Source organism: Saccopteryx bilineata, chromosome 7 (genome assembly GCF_036850765.1).
Source record: "Saccopteryx bilineata isolate mSacBil1 chromosome 7, mSacBil1_pri_phased_curated, whole genome shotgun sequence".
In the NCBI taxonomy this organism is placed as follows: domain Eukaryota; kingdom Metazoa; phylum Chordata; class Mammalia; order Chiroptera; family Emballonuridae; genus Saccopteryx; species Saccopteryx bilineata.
In genome coordinates this window covers 71,612,574-71,634,630 of record NC_089496.1, presented here as the reverse complement: position 1 = coordinate 71,634,630, position 22,057 = coordinate 71,612,574, and the positions used below count along the sequence as shown (strand labels likewise).

The window sequence follows — 22,057 nt, the reverse complement described above, 5'->3', positions numbered from 1 at the left end:
TGCAACCTTCTGAAGGCTCAGTGTCAGCGTTAAGGAGCACCAGCAGGACAGAGTGTGGGGGCCAGATTCCCAGAACAAACAAGTGCTGGATGAGCTTCATACAAATGACCAGGAAGTCAGCTGAGCAACCGTGGGGCAGCGCTGGGGGCCAGGAAGAAGCAACACAGTGGGAAATGAATTCCTACAATCAACAGTATAAAGCCCAAGGGTTTGCTACATCCATCTCACTCCGGAACTCAGGTTACAGGAAGCATCTGCTGACCAAGAATCTGCAGGGTTAGTAAATGTGGCTGCCAATCATTCATTCACCCTTTTTCTTTTTTCTGAAAACCACACCCAGATTTCTCCCTGAGGAACCACCTCTGCCATTCACTCTGGCTCAAGGGTGTGGAGGCCTAAGGTACACTGTACATTTTATTTCTCTGACTTTTCAGCATGGTTCAGGGATGCCACATGTCACAGTTGAAGCTAATGGAATGGAAAGATATTTTTTTGCTGAGATGCTTGGAAAAAGCCCTCACTTTTCCCTACAGGGTTTGAATCTGAGAAGATATGAGGTCTTCCGCCGCTGCAGCTACTTGTCCTGACCCTTGCACCAATGCACAGGTCTCCCAGTGCTGTTCTAAGAGGGCCAGTCACATCCTTCACAGGACACAGCTTTTTCTTAGGAGGGAGAATTACAAGTCCCTGCTCAGTGTCTTCCTTTAACTGGCTCTGATCTGCAAATATAAGAAGTGTCTTCATGTTTCTGGTATGGGATGATACCCTTCCCTATTTTTTTTTTTTTTTGTATTTTTCTGAAGTTGGAAACGGGGAGGCAGTCAGACAGACTCCCGCATGCGCCCGACCCGGTTCCACCCGGCACACCCACCAGGGGGCGATGCCCTGCCCATCTGGGGCGTCACTCTGTTGCAACCAGAGCCATTCTAGCGCCTGAGGCCTGAGGCAGAGGCCACAGAGCCATCCTCAGCGCCCGGGGCCAACTTTGCTCCAATGGAGCCCGGTGCGGGAGGGGAAGAGAGAGACAGAGAGGAAGGAGAGGGGGAGGGGTGGAGAAGCAGATGGACGCTTCTCCTGTGTGCCCTGGCCGGGAATTGAACCCGGGACTCCTGCATGCCAGGCCGACGCTCTACCACTGAGCCAACCGGCCAGGGACTACCCTTCCTTATTTTTTTTTATTCATTTTAGAAAGGGGAGAGAGAGAGGGGAAGAGAGAGAGAGGAGAGAGAGAAGGGGGGAGGAGAAGGAAGCATCAACTCCCATATGTGCCTTGACCAGGCAAGCCCAGGGTTTCGAACCGGCGACCTCAGAATTTCCAGGTCAACGCTTTATCCACTGCACCACCACAGGTCAGGCACCCTTCCCTATTTTTTTTTCCCTTCCCTATTTTTAACACAGTTTCCCCTATTTTCTTTTCTTTCTCTTTCTTTCATTCTTTTTTTGTTTGTTTGTTTGTTTGTTTGTTTTTGTTATTCCTGTCAGCTGGAATCTGGAATTAGAGTGAGGCATTAAAGATCTAAGCTTATCACATTAACTTGCCCAGAAGAGCTCAAGAGATCAACTAAATAAAAATTTGGAAGTCCTGCCTGGCAGTTTTCTAGATCTTGTCTATTTTTCTAACTCATAACTTATTTTTTTCCAAAGGGACTATATTATTCACTTTAATTTGCTAGTTATATCAAAGGAGAGTTTTATTCATAACCACAGTAGACATTTATTTCCTGAGTGTCCACTAGTTCCAATATTGCTAAAAATGTGAGAGGAAGCAGCTCCTTATAAAACATCGTCCCCTTGGCCCTGGCTGGTTGGCTCAGTGGTAGAGCATCAGCTCTGCATGTGGATGTCCTGGTCAGGGCACACAGGAGAAGCAGCCATCTGCTTCTTCATCCCTCTCCCTCCCTCTTCTCTTTCTCTCTTCTCCTCTTGCAGCCATGGCTGGATTGGTTTGGGCACATAGGCCCCAGACACGGAGGATGGCTCTGTGGAGCCTCTGCTTCAGGGGCTAAAAATAGCTCCAATGCACGCATAGCCTCAGATTGGGGTTGTGGATCCTGGTCAGGGCACATGCGAGAGTCTGTCTATCTCCCTTCCTCTCACTTGGAAAAAGAAGAAAAACAAACAAACACACACAGAAAAACACTGTCTTCTCATTTACATGACAAGACCTACAAAGGATAGTCGCACCTTTTGCTTCATCTCATTCTTAGTGTGTCACAGTTGGCAGAGAACGAACTGTTCTTACTGCATACACGACACAATCGAGACCTAGAGTGATTGGATGGCAGGTTTTAGGGAGTAGCACGGGCTGGGGCCCACCAAGGACTTTTAAGGATGACCTCTTCTTTTCTCTCCATGCCTTATGTCAAATATTGGATTAACAGAACACTGTTAAACAAAGTATACAAACTGTAATGTAATCTTGCATCATCATGGAGAGATTTCTACCTTATGAGACTCAATAAAAACAAAAAGTTAAGAAATATTTATTTGCTTATACGCACATCGGAACCTCATACACTATGAGCTCATGGCAGTTGGCCCTTCCTTCCCCCACCACCACGGAGTTAGGGGTCAGACCCTGACTGGAGACGTGAGTAGAAACTAATGTGTCTGAGTTTATTATATGGGTTCCAAAGAGGGGTCTGTGTTTGTTTAGCATTGACTGCCTTTTAGAACTAGTGACAAGTCAGAAGAGATTTCTCCCTAAAGCTAATTCCCAGAAGGCTTCAGGACCTTGGGGATGAGTGACACTACTGCTGCCGACAACAGTTTTGTTCCCTGATTGAGAAGGCTGACTTCCCCCCTCCCCTTAAGGCCAGTGCTGTTTTTAAACTGATTGTCGGCATATTCACATACAAATATTCAGGAATATGGCTATAACATTTAAAGCTTCTTAATACTTCATCTTTCCAAGCATTTATTAAATGACATGAATTTCCAGTTATTACTTATTCAAAAGAATAACTATAAGTAAGAAAGTAAGTAAACTCACCAGAATATTTCCCCCTCTCCCCACTCTACCCCATTATTTAGGGAAATACTGATTACAGATTATCAAGTAACACATCCCAGGATCTTCTGCAACATTCTCCTAATGAAACAAAAATGTTCATTCATAAAAATCAATTAAATAAGCATTCAAGACCACAGATGTGGATGGAAAAGGTTCAAAAGTCATATAATATTGCTTCATGGCAACAATTTTTCATTTTAAAGTACGGGGCGCAGAAGAGAGCAAGGGCCTGTCTGCTCTGTGCATTTGGCTTTCCGCAGGCCTAATGCAGTCCTGAAGGGACTTCAGTGAATGTTTACTTTTGATTTAGTCTGAAATACAGATAATTTGTCCACGAACAGGCCGCTGGCTTCTGTTGGTCTTAACTGTCAGTTATAATCACTTTAAGCCTGAATGTTTATAATAAAAAAGCAAAAGGCCTTATTCATATCAGACATGGGTTATAAAGTCTACTTTTAAAAATACATGGAAAATACAAAAAAATCAGATCTGAAATTTTGTATATTACACTCTTGAGATCTTCTCAATTTGAGCAGATTTTCAAGTGTTTTTGTTTGGTCGCTAGGACTAGAGATCTTACTGGCACATTCATTTCTGTTCATTAAAAGCTAGATTCAATCCAGGAAAACTATTAACATTCCTGTACAGTAGTACCTGAAAATCCGACTTCACCTTAAGGAGGTTAGAGCTAGGCAAAAAATGTAGTAATTTGTGTGGGCATGACTCAAGTGCCATCCATCTCAAATTTGGTATTTTTGACCACTTATGTGCCAGGCCTTAGTTAACTCCTAAAAGCAGCTGTGATAGTCCCAGACACTACAATCCTTTCCCTGTTTTTCCTGGTTTGTCTGGTGTCCTCCCCCTGGTCCCCAGATTTCTGGCTTGGTAACATCCACCCTGATTTCCTTTAGTCCTGGTGACCTTCTGGAATGCTCTCCTAGCTTCTTAGATTTGGGCCTGTTTACTCCTTTAGTCCTGAAATCCCTGAGGCATCTTGTGTGAACTCCCTGAAGCCAGAGAACTCCAGTCCAAGGTATGCACAGTTGCAAGTGGGTAGGGATAAGTCACTGATTCTCCCAATGGTGGATATAAACTTCACTGTCCCGGGAGAACTAAATTATTTCTTAGAGGTATTTCAGCTTCAGGCTCTTACATCCTGCAATCTTGGAAAGTGGACCTGTATCTACTAATATCATTATTTATATTTTTAGAGTGACCACAAAGGGCATAATGATTGGACAGATACTCTCTACTTAAAAAAAACCAAAGTACTGCCTGACCAGGAGGTGGCGCAGTGGATAGAGCATCAGACTGGCATGTAGAGGACCCAGGTTCGAAAACCTGAGGTTGCTGGCTTGAGTGAGGGCTCACCAGCTTAAATGCAAGGTTGCTGGCTTGAGCATAGGATCATAGACATGACCCCATAGCCACTGGCTTGAGCCCAAGGTCGCTGTTTTGAGCAAGGGGTCAATTGCTCTGCTGTAGCCCCTTGGTCAAGGCACATTTGAGAAAGCAATCAATGAACAACTAGGGAACCACAACAGAATTGATGATGCTTCTCATCTTTCTCCCTATCTGTCTCTCTGTCTCTCTCTCTCTCTCTCTCACACACACACACACACATACACACACACACACAGCCAAAATACCTGTGCTCTGGGAACAGTGACCACCTATGATGTACAAAGTCACCTGTTCTAGAGAAAGTTACAGTCTAATAGGGGCAGGTGGGTGTGGCAGTAAATTCTGCTGTTGTGGAATAAATTATCAAATGTAGTTCTGGGGGTCAGAAATCCAAAATAGGTCTCACTGGGCTAAAATCAAGGTGTCAAAAAAATAAAAATAAGAATAAAATCAAGGTGTCAACAGAGCTGTGTTCCTTCTGAGGGCTCCAGAGGAGAATTTGTTTCCTGGCCTTTTAAAAAATTTCCCCATTGATAGAGGGGGAGGACAAAAGGAGGACGAAGAGAGAGACGCATCAACTCGTTTCACTTAGATATTCCATTTAGTTGTGCACTCATTGATTGCTTCTCCCATGTGCCCTGGCCAGGGATTGAACATAAGACATCAGCACACCAGGACAACGCTTTATCTACTGAGCCACCCGGTTAAGGCCATTTCTTGGCCTTTCATAGCTTTTATAGAATGGCTGCATTCTTTGGCTCATAGCCCCTTCCTCCATCTTTAAATCCCCTTCTCAAGTTGACTTTCCTGCCCCCCTCTTTCATTTATGATGACCTTTGTGATTACATTGAGCCCACTGGATAATCCAGGATAATCTCCCACCTCAAGATTAATCACTTATGCAAATCCCGTTTGTCATGGGAGGTAATACCTTTATAGGTTCTGGGGATTAGGATATAGATATCTTTGGCAGGGGCATTAATTATTCTTTTTCCCCACTATTTTTTTTTGGCGGTGAAACACACATAAAATTTATCATCTTAACTACTTTTAAGTGTACGATTCAATGGCATTAAATTCATTCATAATGTACAACTATAACCACCAACCATATCCATACTCCTTCATTAAATGGGAACTCTACTCATTAAATAATGATGCCCCTTTCCATCTTTCTACTTTCTGTCTCTATGATTTTGCCTTCTCTGAGTATCTGATGTTAAGTGGAACTATAATACAGGATTTGTCTCTTTGTGACTTGCTTATTTTACTTAGCATAAGGTCTTCAAGGTTCATCTGTGTTGTAGAACATTACAGAACATTTTTCCTTTTTAAGGGTGAATACATATACATACATATTCCATTGTATGTATATATGTTGTTGATCCATTATCCACATGTTGTTTTTTCCATTATCCACTGATGGACTCTGGATTGCTTCCACATTTTAGCTATTGTGAACAATGCTGCTATGAACAGGGGTATAAAAATATGTCTTTGAGACCCTGTTTTCAATTCTTCTGAGTATACACCCTGAAATGGAATTGCTGGATCATATGGTAGTTTTTAAAATTTTTTTCAGTAACTGCCATAATGTTTTCCACAGCAGCTGTACCATTTCACATTCCCACCACAATGCAGAAGGGTCCAAATTTCTCTACATCCTCTCCAACACTTGTTATTTTCTTCTTTTTTAATTCTTTATAGTACCCATCCTACTGGTTGTGAGGTGCTGTAATTCCGATTTGCATTTCCCTCTGTCAATGATGTTGAAAATCTTTTGATGGGCTTACTGACCACTTGTATACCTTCTTAGGAGAAATATCTATTCAAGATTTTTACCATTTTTTTCCTTTTTTTTTTTTTTTTGTATTTTTTCTGAAGCTGGAAACGGGGAGAGACAGTCAGACAGACTCCCGCATGCGCCCGACCAGGATCCACCCGGCACGGCCACCAGAGGCGATGCTCTGCCCACCAGGAGGCGATGCTCTGCCCCTCCCGGGCGTCGCCCTGCTGAGACCAGAGCCACTCTAGCGCCTGGGGCAGAGGCCAAGGAGCCATCCCCAGCGCCCGGGCCATCCTTGCTCCAATGGAGCCTTGGCTGCGGGAGGGGAAGAGAAAGACAGAGAGGAAGGAGGGGGGGGGTGGAGAAGCAAATGGGCGCTTCTCCTATGTGCCCTGGCTGGGAATTGAACCCGTGTCCCCCGCCCGCCAGGCCGACGCTCTACCACTGAGCCAACCGGCCAGGGCCGATTTTTACCATTTTTAAATTAGGTTTTATGCTGCTGAGTTTTAGTTTTCCATACTTTCTCGATAATGAAATCTCTTATTATATATAGCAGAGGTTGGGAACCTATGCCTTGCGAGCCAGATGTGGTTCTTTTGATGGCTGCATCTGGCTCGCAGACAAATCTTTAATAAAAAAAAAATGTTAAAAATATAAAACATTCTCATGTATTACAATCCATTCATTTCCTACCGCTCATGTTCATGGTTGCGGGTAGCTGGAGCCAATCACAGCTGTCCTCTGGGACAACACCAAATTTTTATTGGATAACGCATAATGTATACGGGTCGTTGTATGGCTCTCATGGAATTACATTTTAAAATATGTGGCGTTCATGGCTCTCTCGGCCAAAAAGGTTCCCGACCCCTGATATATAGTATATGATTTGCAAATATTTTCTCCCATTCTGAGTTGGTTCTTCACTTTGTTGATGTCTTTTGATGCACAAATAAAATTTTTTTCCATGACATCCAAGTTGTCTATTTTTTCTTTTATTGCCTGTAGCCCTGGTTTCATACCAAGAAATCACTGACAAATCCAATGTCATGAAGCTTTGCTATTCTTTTAAGCGTTTAATAGTTTTAGGTCTTACATTTAGGTCTTTGCTTTATTTTGAGTTACGGTTTTAGGTAAGGGTCCAGCTTTATTCTTTTGCTTGTGAATAAATACCCAGTTTTCCCAGTACCATTTGTTGAAGAGTCTGTCCTTTCCCATTCAATGGTCTTGGCACACTTGTTAAAAATCCCTTAACCATATAGGCAAGCATTTATTTCTGGGCTCTTTGCTATTCTATTGATTTATATATAAAGTCTGTCTTTACTCCAGGACTACACAGTCTTGATTTCTATATCTTTGTTGTAAAGTTTTAAAATCAGGCTGTATGTGAGTCCTCTAGCTTTGTTCTGCTTTTCCAAGATTATTTTAACTATCTGGGGTCCCTTGAGATTTCACATGAATTTTAGGGTGAGGCCACTAAAAAGAAACTCTGGGCTCTGGCTGGGGACTGAGTGGGGGCCCAAGAAAGTAGAAGATAAAGAGGTAATGGGCTCAGGACACTCTGGGGACAACTGAAGGTGAAAGGACAGGAGGAACCCACGAGGTGGGAATGACAGCAGTGGTGGGTGACTGACAGATGCAGTCCTGGGTCCGGGAACTGCAGGCAAGGGCCCTTGTCCAAGAACACCTCTCCAGTGGGACATTTCCGACCTCTGCATCTTCTGCTTCCTCACAGTCACAGCCAAGGGCATGGTGCTGATTTTGGCTGGTTTTGCTGACATTTTAGGCCTCTCTTATCTTTAGAATTTGGCAGCTGGGCTGAAGGAGCTCTGCCAGAGGCTCTGCTCTGTTGCCAAGTGAAGGCACCTGCTTCTACTGGGTGAGTGAGGAAAAAGAGTCACATCAGGGGCTGCACGGTGACTGACTCCCTCCCAGTCTACACAGAGATCACAGATGCCCTTTTTACTTTCAGATCATGCCACTCTCCTGCTTAATCTCCTCCAATTGCTTCCCATCCCACTTAGAAACCCCTCTCAAACTTCTGAACTCTGTCACCTTCTGGCCTTCACTTCTCTGACTCCATCTCCTGGCACTTTCTTTCCTCTCACAGTCCAGTGTCCGGCCTTCTGTTTCTGGAATAAACCCTTCAGATATTTGGGTGCCATCAACTCGCTATTCTGCTCAACTGTCCTGATTGACTCCATCTTAGTTTCAGTGTCATCTCTCCAGAGAGGCCTTCCTTGGCCATTCTACCTACAGAAGCCCCTGGCCAGACTTTGCTATAACTCTGCTTTATTTCCTTATACCATTATCACTAGCAAGATGATTTCATTTGATTATAATCTTTCCCTCCTGTTAGACTGTAAGCTCCTTAAGAACAGGTATTTTGTTCACTGTTGGGTCCTCAAAACCTTGACAAGTATCTGGCACATAACAAGTTCTCAAGAAATAGTACTGAACAAAGATTTGCCAAACCAATGGAAGGAACTGAGGGAGACAATCTCAGCAAGGCACACCACAGGAATGAGGGCCTTGGATATCTCCTTTGCACCTTCAAGAAAGAAGAACATGAGAGGTGGGCAGCCCTTCCTCCTTTATTAAGAGCAGATCCACGAAATAGAACCCTGCACAGGTCAATGGAACATGTTAGCATTTTTACCTGCCAATCAACAGCTATTTCCTGAGTTTTTTGTTTGTTTGTTTCTAAGCTGGTACTAGATGTCTGAGAATTGCTTGGATATCTAGTCTCATTCTTTAAGGCAGGGGTCAGGAACCTATGGCCTGCGAGCCAGATGTGGCTCTTTTGATGGCTGCATCTGGCTCACAGACGAATCTTTAATAAAAAAATAATAATGTTAAAAGTATAAAACATTCTCATGTATTACAATCCATTCATTTCCTATCGCTCATGTTTATGGTTGCAGGTGGCTGGAGCCAATCACAGCTGTCCTCCGGGACAACACCAAATTTTTATTGGATAATGCATAAAGTACATGGGTTATTGTGAGGTCAGGAAGTAAACTTCTCTCCTTTTAATCAAGTAGTCAGCTAGTTAACTGTAGAAACTTTTTTGACGAAGAAGATGGTTAAAAAAAAAAAAGATGAGGAGTATCGTACTTTTCAGCAGGAATGGACAGAAGAATTCGCCTTTGTGGAGAGCAGGTTCTGCAGTGTGTCTAATATGCAATGATAAAGTTGCATCAATGAAATGGTCAAATATAAAGTGGCACTTCAACACACGCCATACTACATTTGCATTGAAATATCCAGCAGGGGACAGCAGGAAGAAAGCATGTCAAGAGCTACTATGCAGAGTGCAAGCTAGTCAGCACCAACTCTGTGTTTAGACCCAACAAGGTGACTGGAATTTGGCTAGTTTTGCTGGGGCTTTAGCAATTGTGAGAAACAGAAAGCCATTCACAGATGGGGAATATGCCAAAACATTCATGCTTGATGTTGCCAATAAACTTTTTGACGACTTTTCAGATAAAGACAAGATAATCAAACAAATAAAAGACATGCTCTGTTGGCAAGAACTGTTCACAATCGTACCATCATGACAGCAAATCAAATTGAGGCAACACAAGTGAAGGACATAAATGCAGCACCATTCTTTTCTCTCGCTTTGGATGAGTCAACAGACGTAAGCCATTTATCCCAGTTCAGCGTGACTGCAAGGTATGCTGTCGGTGACACACTATCTGAGAAAAGTCTTGCTGTTTTGCCTATGAAAGAGACAACAAGAGGGGAGGATTTATTCAAGTCTTTCACTGAGTTCACTAAAGAAAAAAAATCTACCGATGGATAAACTTATTTCTGTGTGTACTGATGGTGCTCCGTGCATGGTGGGGAAAAACAGAGGATTCATAGCGCTTCTTCGTGAACATGAAAAGAGACCCATCCTAAGTTTTCACGCATCCTACATCAGGAGGCGCTTTGTGCTCAGATGTGTGGCGAGCAGCTTGGTGAGGTGATGTTGCTGGTCATTTGGGTGGTCAACTTTATTGTTGCCCGAGCTTTAAATGATCGCCAGTTTAAAACACTGCTGGGTGAAGTTGGGAATAATTATCCTGGTCTGCTTCTGCACAGCAATGTGCGATGGTTGTCAAGAGGGAAGGTGCTCAGCCATTTTGTGGCTTGTCTGAGCAAAATCCGGACTTTTCTTGAAATGAAAAATGTCGAGCATCCTGAGATAGCTAACACTGAGTGGCTCCTGAAGTTCTACTATCTCGTGGACATGACTGAACATCTGAACCAGCTCAATGTGAAAATGCAAGGCATTGGAAATACAGTCTTATCCCTTCAACAAGCGGTGTTTGCATTTGAAAACAAGCTGGAACTCTTCATCACCGACATTGAAACAGGTCGTTTACTACACTTTGAAAAACTGGGAGAGTTTAAAGATGCATGCGCAGCAAATGACCCTGCTCAACATCTTGATCTCCAGCAGCTAGTGGGCTTCACATCTAATCTCCTGCAGTCATTCTAAGTGCGCTTTGGAGAATTTCGTGAGCACACTCGTCTTTTTAAGTTCATCACCCATCCACATGAGTGTGCAGTGGACAGCGCTGACCTGAGTTACATCCCTGGTGTCTCTGGCAGAGATTTTGAGCTACAAGCTGCTGACCTGAAGGCCTCAGACATGTGGGTGAATAAATTCAAGTCACTGAATGAAGATTTGGAAAGACTTGCACGACAGCAAGCAGAGTTGGCGAGCAAACACAAGTGGGGAGAAATGATAAAACTTCAACCCACAGACCAGCACTTGGAATGTGCTTCCCGTCACATACCACACATGCAGCATGTGAGTATTGCTGTACTGACAATGTTTGGCTCTACGTATGCATGTGAGCAGTCTTTCTCACATCTAAAGAACATTAAGACCAACCTACGATCATGTTTAACGGATGGAAGTCTCAACGCCAGCATGAAGCTTAACCTCACCACATATCAACCAGACTACAAAGCCATCAGCATAACCATGCAGCACCAGAAGTCGCATTAATGGTAAGAAGTACTTTATTCATCATTGGTTAGCAACAGCATAACAAAGTTATTAAAAAGAATGCAGAGACTTACTGTACTTTAAAAGTGTTGTACATAAAATGCACACATTTACTTGTATTTAGTGTTAAACATATTGTATGGCTCTCACGGAATTACATTTTAAAATATGTGGTGTTCATGGCTCTCTCAGTCAAAAAAGGTTCCGACCCCTGCTTTAAAGAAATCTTTTCATTTGAAGACCTAAGACATATACTCAGGACAAGAGAACTAATGAATTAGAAACAGATAAATATTGAGTAAGAGGGATAAATAGTAGGTTCCATCTCATATTACTGAAGTAAGCCCAGCTCTGATTGAACTGAATAGAACTGAATTGGATTCTGGGAGACAGGAGTTAAAGATAAGTAAGGTTTTGGATCTTAAAATCAGGGCAGGTGACTAGAATCATGAGCAAAGTAAGGTACCATATTTCCCCATGTATAAGACGCACCCTTTTCCGAAAAGTTTGAGGTCTAAAAACTGGGTGCATCTTATACAGTGGTTGTGGCATTTCAAATGCCATAGATGGAACTGAGGATGAGGCAATATATGAAGACAGTGATTTGCTTCAGACACAGATGAGGACAAGCTAATGGATGGAAGTTTTGACAGTGATGAGGAGTTGTATGAATTTTACGATGAATAAAACTTGAGTTCAATAACTTTATATAATACTTTTTTTTTCCAAATCTTGAGCCCCAAAATTAAGGTGCATCTTATATATGGGGAAATATAGTCATTAGAGGACTCACTCGCCTGGTAGAAATTGGCAGTAGGAATACCAAGAGGAAATGTCTTATTGATATGGCTTGTGTCTTTTTTAAAGATTTTACTTATTAGTTTTATAGAGAGAGGAGAGAGGGTGGAGGGAGTGAGAAGTATCGACTCATAGTTGCTTTACTTTAGTGGTTCATTGTTTGCTTGTCGTATGTGCCTTGACCCAGAAAGCCCAGGGTTTTGAACTGGTGACCTCAGCATTCCAGGTCAACACTCTATCCACTATACCACCACAGACAACAGACAAGGCTTCTCTATAACTTCTTTTTTTAACTATTTTTTTAAAAATTTATTCATTTTAGAGAGAGGAGAGAGAGAGAGAGAGAGAGAGAGAGAGAAAGGGGGGAGGAGCAGGAAGCATTAACTCCCATATATGCCTTGACCAGGCAAGTGCAGGGTTTCGAACTGGTGACCTCAGAGTTCCAGGTCAACACTTTATCCACTGTGTCACCACAGGTCAGGCCGAGGCTTCTCTATATCTTGACAGAATTCCTGACACACAGAATCTGTGAAATTAATAAATTAAATTGCTGTTTTCTGTCACTATATGTTGGACTACTTTGTTACACAGCCATGATAAGCAGGCAGACACACGGAGGGTGAGATCAGAGGCGTTCGGGGAGAAGAGCGTGATTAGAATGGTCCACATGCTGCTGAGGAGCTCGCAGGACTAGAACTGACCGGCATCAGCAGGACAGACAGCACAGCCTAGCATAAGGAGAGGGCATTTTAGGCATTAAAATTGATCAAAGCTAGAACAGGCTCCTTTTGCAAGTAATGAATTCCCTGTCAATGGAGATTTTCAAATATAGTCTGGATGAGGATACTGAAGAGATTCAAACCTGAATGGAAGACTGGGTTAAGGTGACTTTACTGTTCCTTCTAGTCAATAGAATGGGATGGTGGAGCAGATCTGGGTTACACACAAGGACTAGAGATGAGATACAGATGACAAGTCTGGAGGCTGATGCCTGGGAGACTGACATCAATCATAAAAAGAGAGACTATAAGAAAATTTAAAAATATTCTTCTTTTCCATTCCTTTTGCCTCTTGCCCAGATGACAGTTAATGGTTCCTTCTACTTTCCACTGCCTCTGTAATACATCCGTCCCATGATACCTGATTCATGCCCTCAAACTATGGTTCTCAGCTTGTCAATTCCCTAATCAAAGGGTTTTAATGACAACACTGCCACTACCACATCTCAGCAAATCATTTTATATAGTTCACACATTATTTTTATATGTGTTGGCTCATTTGAACCTCATAATAATCTGGGAGGCACTAAAATCACCACTATATACATCTCAAACTCCAGCTAAACTTGGGCTTCTCTCTCAAATTCCAGCTAAACTAAGTCTCCTATCCTTTACATTTTTCTTTTTGATTACGCTTCTTCTTCTTTTTTTTTTTTTTGTATTTTTCTGAAGCTGGAAACGGGGAGGCAGTCAGACAGACTCCCGCATGCGCCCGACCGGGATCCACCCAGCACGCCCACCAGGGGGCGACGCTCTGCCCATCCGGGGCGTCGCTCTGTCACGAACAGAGCCACTCTAGCGCCTGGGGCAGAGGCCAAGGAGCCATCCCAGCGCCCGGGCCATCTTTTGCTCCAATGGAGCCTTGGCTGTGGGAGGGGAAGAGAGAGACAGAGAGGAAGGAGAGGGGTAGGGGTGGAGAAACAGATGGGCACTTCTACTGTGTGCCCTGGCCGGGAATCGAACCCGGGACTTCCGCACGCCAGGCCGACGCTCTACCACTGAGCCAACCGGCCAGGGCCTACCCTTTTGTTTTTTAATTAAGTGAGGCAGAGACAGATTCCCACATGTACCTTGACTGGGATCCACCTGGCAAGCCCCTACCAGGTGATGCTCTGCCCATCTGGGGCTGCTGCTCCATTGCTCAGCAATTGAACTATTTTAGCACCTTAGGCGAGGCCATGGAGCCATCCTTAGCAGCTGGGGCCAACTTGCTCATTTGAGCCATGGCTGCAGGAGGGGAAGAGAGAGAGAGAGAGAGAGAGAGAGAGAGAGAGAAAGAGAGAGATAAAGGGAAGAGTAAGGGGTGGAGCAGATGGTCGCTTCTCCTGTGTGCCCTGACCGAGAATCGAACCTGGGACTTCCACACACCAGGTGGATGCTCTACCACTGAGCCAACAGCTAAGGCTCATTACCTTTTTTCTTAATTCTAAATGTTCCAACTTCTTCTAGCTTTCAAGACCCAGATTAAGTTTTAGTTGCTCTAGAAAAAGTTAATTCCCTGAACTAAGAGTGATCTCTCCTCCTCTGAAGTCTCCTCTGATGATGTAATGACCAGGCCAGCATGCGGGCTGCTTCCTGGGAGTGTACTCCCAGCCTTGGCACCACTGTCTGACTTACATCATGGTTATCAGCACATGTGACATCTCCCGCTCTGGCTTACAAAATCCTTGAGAACAGGATAGATGTCTGAGTCATTTTGCTTTCTTCCATGCCTCACACAGGGCCTGGCACAGAGTGAGTACTACATAAATATTTGTTTAATGAATGAGTGAATAATTCAGACAGGTGGAGTTAAAGTTTACCTTTGCTGAACAAACGGTTTTCAAGCACCCTTAAACACTTGAAAAGCACTCATTTATACCCATATAATTAATGGGCTAACTTTTAAACCACTGTTATCTTTTTATGACATAGTTTTCCAGGGATCTTGGCTAGAACCCATTTTGTTAGTGTAGCTGATGGATATGAAAATGAAAACCACAAATACACATAACAACAAGCATCTTTTTTGTGTAAAAATATTCTAGAATTCAAAACAGTATTCACCAACCAATCAGAATTGGCTAGGATTTACAGGCTCCTCTTCTGTGCAGAGATTAGGATTGTAACCTCCTTTCCTGTGGACTGACTGCATCTTGGCCTTCTTGCTATGGTGCCTAGTACAGTTAGGAATCTAGAAGCGACTGCTGATTAAATGAAAGGCCTGTGTTGGCTGCAATTTATAATTGCTCAGTACTGTTCTGATCCTATCAGTTGGGCTAAGGAGCCAGCTCCTGCAGGGGGCCTCAGTGAGGCACTGCCCTGAGACTGGAAAACCACCCTTCCTCTTCTTGGAGGACCAAGAGCAGAAAAATGACAACAGCAAAGGCCACAGAAACAAGAATTTCTGAAAGTCCTGTTACAGACTATTGAATCTTGTTTAACTGATTAAGAATGATGGTTTGTGAACAATTCCCACATTAAAATTCTGGAATAAGTCTAACAAAATCAATCCTTTCACAAGAAGATCACAGCTTCCATTTTTACTTAAAGAAATGCAAGTTCATTGTTCAAAACCTAGCAGTGCTTTTCTCCCTAATATTGAGTCAAGGATTAACAGAATAAATTCTGACACCCAAATTGTCTTTCAGAAAACCTAGGTGAAAATTAGAAGATTAAGGGCACAATGACAGCAGAGCAAGGCAGACCTGTGGTAATCACCATCACAAAGCGGGCCACCAGCAGACTGGGGTGTTTACTCAAAGCCCTGTGCTCTCAATTACGGCACTTAATTATCCCAGGGCGGCCAGTGCACAAGAGGCGATTTCTGAAGGCCTCTCTGGCTCCTCTTTGTCTTTGATTCCTGCTGGTCAGAAATGCTTTGAGGACACGCCTTCCTGGACACTGGGCTGGCTTCTCCCAGCAGCCCAGACAGGTATTATGTGAATTACTCTAATGTCTCAACAGCCACACTACCTTTCTCCCCAGACGTGGCTGTGACCTGGTGCTGAAACTCCATAACGCAGGTAACAAAGAGCTTGCTTTTGACAGGTTGCTGCAGTTTACAGTTTAGGAATATAATTTCAGGCCCTGGCAAGTTGACTTAGCAGTAGAGTTGGCCTAGTGTGTCGAAGTCCCAGGTTCGATTCTGGGCCAGGGCACACAGGAGAAGCGACCATCTGCTTCTCTACCCACCCACCCCTTCTCTCTCTCTTCCTTTCCCGCAGCCATGGCTCAAACGGTATGAACAAGTTGGTTCTGGCACTGAGGATGGCTCCATGGCCTGTGTCTCAGGCACTAAAATAGCTCAGTTGCTGAGCAACGAAGCAGCAGCCCCAGATGGGCAGAGCATCACCCCCTAGTAGGCTTGCCAGGTGGATCCTGGTCGGGCACATGTGGGGGTCTCTGCCTCCCTGCCTCTTACTTAATAAAAAGAAAAAGAAAGAAGGAAATATAATTTCCACAAAGAAAGGTGAGTAGAATGAAATGGTCTATAAATATTAGAGGCATTCTGTGCAGGCTGATGGTGTCAGGAAATGCTGGAGACGGAAGCAGGAAGGAGAGCAGCAATCAGGAGTTGCTCATCTTTTCAGAGAAGCAGTTTACACGGCACTGCTAAGAAATTCCTAGCAAATTAAGCCAGGAAACCACTTGGACTATTTTTCTAGAATAATCTGTTTTTGTAGCACGGCTTACAAATAGAAATTTGCTGAGTAATTGAAGTTGGAGAAGAAAATTATATTGGGGGAAAAATAGATTAAGAATTCCTAAAAATCACCAAGACTTAACCATTGATTTATTCAAAAATTCAGTCACACTTGACCTGTGGTGGTGCAGTGGATAAAGTGTCAACCTGGAGCACTGAGGTCACCAATTCAAAACCCTGGGCTTGCCTGGTCAAGGCACATATGGGAGTTGATGCTTCCTGCTTCTTCCTACCTTCTATCTCTCTCTCCCCTCTCTAAAATGAGTAAACATAATCTTTTTAAAAAAATTCAGTTGTAAAATACATATTAACAATTACACTTCTGAGCACACACACATTCGGTTTTATATATATACTTTATAAATATATAGACTTGTGCTTATTGCCGGGGGAGAGGAGGGGGAGGAGGGTGTGGGGGGATAAATGGTGATGGACAAAGACCTGACTTGGGAGGAGGGTGAACACACAGCACAGGGTAGAGAGATGTGTTATGGAATTGGGCACCTGAAACCTGTATAATTATGTTAACCAGTATCACCCCAATAAAAATCAACTGACAGGAAAAGAAATATAAACAGACTTCAGTCTACTTGAATAATCCTTAGGCATGACCTGTATGGAAAACTGCTTATGTTGCCTAATTTGGGGCTATACCATCTACGACTTTAAAATTTTAAGTCAGACACATGGGAGCCATTCTGGTTCCCTCCCTTCCTTCCGCCTCCCTCATCGTCCAGGCCATACCATGTCCCTCACATTCACTCTGTCCCCACAGGCCCTCCATGTCCCTCAGCTACAGCTGCAGGAGCCTGTCCTATTCCTGCCACTTGTAGGCTCCTGCCATCCGGTCACGGGCACAGGTTTCGGGGCCAGTTGTTACGTAACAGAAACATGGTCCCATCTCCCTCTGAAACAAGCCCAGCGGCTTCCACAGCTCTAGTCTGTCCCCCATCCGGCCTCCCAGAGCTCACGTTTATGGTGCCCATTTACTACCTCACCTGCCACTCTCCTCAGTCACCGTGGGTGCAGCTACAGTACCTCAAACTCAGAATGAGGTGTCTTTTGTGTCCTTATCTCTGGGTTTGGGTTGCCCCCAGAGCAAACCCTAAAACTAGGGTATGAGTGCAAGTACTTCTTTGTGAGGCAGTGAAAGGAAACGAGTTAGGGAGAAAAGCCAATCCAGGGTGTGTTAACAATAAGGTTAGCACCCCCGGAGTGTCCCACTCAGGGTTAGCGGGGCTAAGATGTCCTAGTGTTGGAGGGTCACTACAGGAATGTGGACTCTCTGCACTTGGAGCAAACAGCACTTCTCCAGTGAGACCCTCGGGGACACACAGGGAGCTGGCAGGTGACCTCCAGGCGAGCTGCGGGCACCCACATGTGCTCTCTCAAACAGAGCACCTGTCGTGTCCTTTTCCTCTGAGCACAGGCTGTCCTGCTGCAGCTGTTCCATGGTGGCTGTTCATCCATAGTTCTGAGCCGACACCAGACTGGACTCCCCAGGGGCCGCACCTTTAGTGCTTAGCTGGCTGCCTGGCATAGAGCTCTGTCAATGTCCACTGTCAAGGACATGACTGGATGACTTAAAGAAAAGAGGGTCCTTTTTTCCATACATGGAATTGAGAAAATCTTCAAAGCAATAAAATATATGCTCCTACATTTAGAATAATACAAAGTCAAGTGTGTAGAGGGAGCACCGAGGTAGAGATCTTGGGTCTAATTCACATTAGTTTGGCTTAGTTGCTTTCCCTATAAAAATGAGTGGTTGTGAATGATCCTTACGCTTCAAGTTCCACCAATTTCAAGTGACTGAATCTGTAAGTAACAGCTGAAGCTCAGAAACTGTACAAACACATGTGTAGCCATGCTTATGTGTGACATTCATCTGGATTCAAGGGAGGAGGACAATGACAAAGACTTGAGAAGAGCCAGAGTCAGGAGGGGTCTCCTGGGTAAAGGGCTGGCTCCCTGGGGTGGCCTAGCACCTGCACAGGGGTGAACCTGGTGGCACAGCAGCCTCTGGGTGGTATGTGGCCACCTAGTCTCACCTAGTCATAGACCCACAAACAGCCACTTCCTGAGTTCTCATTAACCCCAGAAAGGTGGGCTCTGTCTTCATTTCTGGAAGGGAACAGACTAAAGGAACACTGGATACAGGCCATGCCTGGGTCCCTGACTCTCAGTCTTCATGAAAATGTAACTAAGGATGGGTAAGAGTAAGGAAAAGAGATAGATTTAGGGTCCTATGCACAACAGTTAAAAAATGTTGAGAAGGTTCATTTTAGAAAGAAAATTCTGCCTTTTAAAATATTTTGATACTCTGGTTTATCTCCAGAGTGCATAAATCTTTCACCTTTTAAAATATTCTGAATACAATCACTGGCATTCTGTGTACACTGACTATGCATGGGTAATACTTCTTTAAGCATGCATACTTTAGAAGTTACAATAATCAAGTTTATTCTTGATAAATCCCTAGAAACTAATTTGTGTAAAGTGCTGCTTAAAATTTAATTATAAGGCCTGACCAGGCGGTGGCGCAGTAGATAGAGCATCAGACTGGGATGCCGAGGACCCAGGTTCGAGACCCCAAGGTTGCCAGCTTGAGCGTGGGCTCATCTGGTTTGAGCAAAAGCTCACCAACTTGGACCTAAGGTCGCTGGCTTGAGCAAGGGGTTACTCGGTCTGCTGAAGGCCCACGGTCAAGGCACATGTGAGAAAGCAATCAATGAACAACTAAGGTCTCGCAATGCACAACGAAAAACTAATGATTGATGCTTCTCATTTCTCTGTTCCTGTCTGTCTACCCTTCTCTCTCTCTCTGTCTCTGTTAAAAATAAATAAATAAATAAATAAATAATTGTAAGGAAATTATTTTACTGAAAATCTTTAATACACCTGAAAAATATGTCCCATTCCTATCACAAACACTGAGTCACTCTTGCAAACAATTCTTACTTGGTGGGAGGGGAGAGAGAAGACCACTAGGGGTTTCCTCTTCCCTTCCTGGAAAATGAGTATTTTGAGGATAGTTCACAGGGAAGTGGTCTAAAGAGCCCACCAAGCCAGCAGAAGTCCCTGGCACACTGGCGACAATCACATCCACAGGACATGTGTGACCTTCAGGGAGCTATTGTTTTTGGATGGTATCCTTCCCTTATTCATAGAGATACCTTAGGTCAAGGGACAAAGGGGAAAATAGCCAAACCTAGCAGGCTGTAACCGTGCTCATGATACTCTGAGGCTGTGCTACGTTGTGCTGAGGACCTGGCTTGGTCTGAGCAAGGCTTTGTCACTGACTCAAAGACGATCACTTAATTTCTATGGATTCCAGTGTAAGAGGGACTGGCTGACCCCTAAGGTCTTTCCCAGCAATGACAGTTATGTTTATGACACCAACAAGAAAAACAGACTTTGACAAGAGGTTGTAGCCAAATTTCAATATGGGAAGCCAATACAGACCGAGGTAGGACATAGAAAAATAGAGGCCAAGATGACTACCTGATGACCCCAGGATGGGCAAAATTTAAGAGACGGCTCACAAGGTCAGTCCAGACGGCAGACATCAAAGAAGCACCTTACCTTCCGGTGACAGCCCAGCACAGCGCGCAGGCTCCCTGCAAGAGCCCCGCGGCGTGCTGCAGAAGCGCGGCCAGCCTGGGGTTCTCGTCCACTGGGCCTTGCACAGACAGGAAGCAGCCACACAGTTTGTCAATCAGCCCAATGTTCACCACGTAGCTAGAAGTGAGAAGAAATGTGTTTTATCAACCTGCATAGGCTGGCTACATCTTCACCTTCAAAGATAAGTCTTAACAAACACAGGCTTACATCTCTCAAACAAGCAAACACAACACAGGTTTGAATAAACATCTCAGGTAACAGTTTCCTTTTTAGATTTAGTCCTGAATATTCAGCTATTTCTATAAGTGATCCTTTTCTCTCTTTTGGTTATTTTAACGCTGATTTTCCAGAAAGATGAACGAAAATGATTATCTGATCATTCTTACTGGTCTAAAGCATCTGACAATAGTTGGAATGATTTATGACCTCTACATTCTTGATAAACAACACCTTTTTTTTTTTTTTTTTTTTTTTTTTTTTTTTTACAGAGTCAGAGAGAAGGACAGATAGGGACAGATAGACAGGAACAGAGAGAGATGAGAAGCATCAATCATCAGTTTTTTGTTGCGACACCTCAGTTGTTCATTGATTACTTTCTCATATATGCCTTGACTGTGGGCCTTCAGCAGATCGAGTAGCCCCTTGCTCAAGCCAGCAACCTTGGGTCCAAGCTGGTGAGCTTTGCTCAAGCCAGATGAGCCCGCGTTCAAGCTGGTGACCTCGGGGTCTAGAACCTGGGTCCTCCGCATCCCAGTCCAACGCTCTATCCACTGTGCCACCGCCTGGTCAGGCAACAACACTTCTTAATCTACTAGGGAGCCACATTTACAAGGCAGGAATTCAAAAGACAAGACCATGTTGCCAGACACTCTTGCTCAAATTTAAACTTCTAATGCCAACTGTACGTTCTCTATTTTTAAAAACTCTAACACGATTAAGTATAGAACAAACAGTAAGAAGCTAATTGCTTTCTGTTATGAAGAGTTGACAATAACATTTAAGAAGTCACTTTCATCTTTTCAGTTCATAGCAGTTTTCCAGAGGTGTTTATCAAAGTGGACGAACAACAGTAGCTCTTTGATGAGTCCAAAAAGTAGCAATCTTTGAAAATAACATTTTAAGACTATGAATGACCTTGAGGTCAATCGCCTTAGCAGAGATGTTTGATTCTGATTCAGCACTACTGCATTTACATGTCTGAAAAAGACAGCACTACTAACTTTCAGTGATATGTGTGAAGGAATTGATGTGTCCATTCCTAAGTGCATTTCCACCACTGTTCAACACACCTCTGTATAAAATGAAGGTGAATCTGAGGAATTATTCATGTTCAGAGCCTCTTCCAAACTTACAAAAAGTGCAAGATCCTGTCTGCTTTCTCCTTTTACACCAGGAGTGTTTTCCACGGGCTATGGAGCAGCTGCTACGGTTTCAACACCATGAAGCATGAAACGATGGCCCCGGCCCTGCCCTCTTGTAATGGGGACAACTCATAGACTGACACATGCACACACTGAGGATCTCAGGATAATTGACTCAATAGAATCAAACCTTTAAAAATGGGCTCTTAGGTTTGCACAGAACTTCCCAACTTAGAAAGTATGTTTACATTAATCATCCCAGTAAATTATCCCAACAATGCCAGGAGGGAGCAGACAGGGACAGCTCTGTTTTTGTCCACCCAGCATCTTCTCTCTATTTCCATGGGGTCCTGGTGGGTTGTTAAATATTGTGCCTTCCTGCGAGGCAACAGTGAGCCTCTGCTCCATGACAGGCTAAGGGTCCATTACCTTGGCAGTAGTAACAAGTTCCAGGATGGGCACGTGACCTAACAAGGGCCACTCAGCATCTTCCGTGAAATTAATATATGACCATGGAAAAAATTTCTTACACTGAGAGAAGTGAGTATGGGGCTTGTTAGTAGCCAGCTTCCTTGCTTGTTACATGGAGAACATATGCTTATAGAAAG

The 22,057-nt window shown here is 43.8% G+C and overlaps 1 protein-coding gene across 6 annotated transcripts in view; it reads right to left on the bottom strand.

Moving 5' to 3' along the window:
- The window catches only part of SCAPER (S-phase cyclin A associated protein in the ER), a 312,812-nt gene that overhangs the window by 34,806 nt on the left and 255,949 nt on the right, over positions 1-22,057 (bottom strand). For 5 of the 6 annotated variants that reach the window (XM_066239323.1, XM_066239324.1, XM_066239322.1 and 2 more), the window contains one exon: positions 20,050-20,205. In XM_066239323.1, the coding sequence (XP_066095420.1) occupies positions 20,050-20,205 (156 nt within the window). Of the gene's footprint in view, positions 1-9,371; positions 9,926-20,049; positions 20,206-22,057 lie in introns of those variants that run through there. The other variant, XM_066239326.1, reaches the window with a different exon arrangement.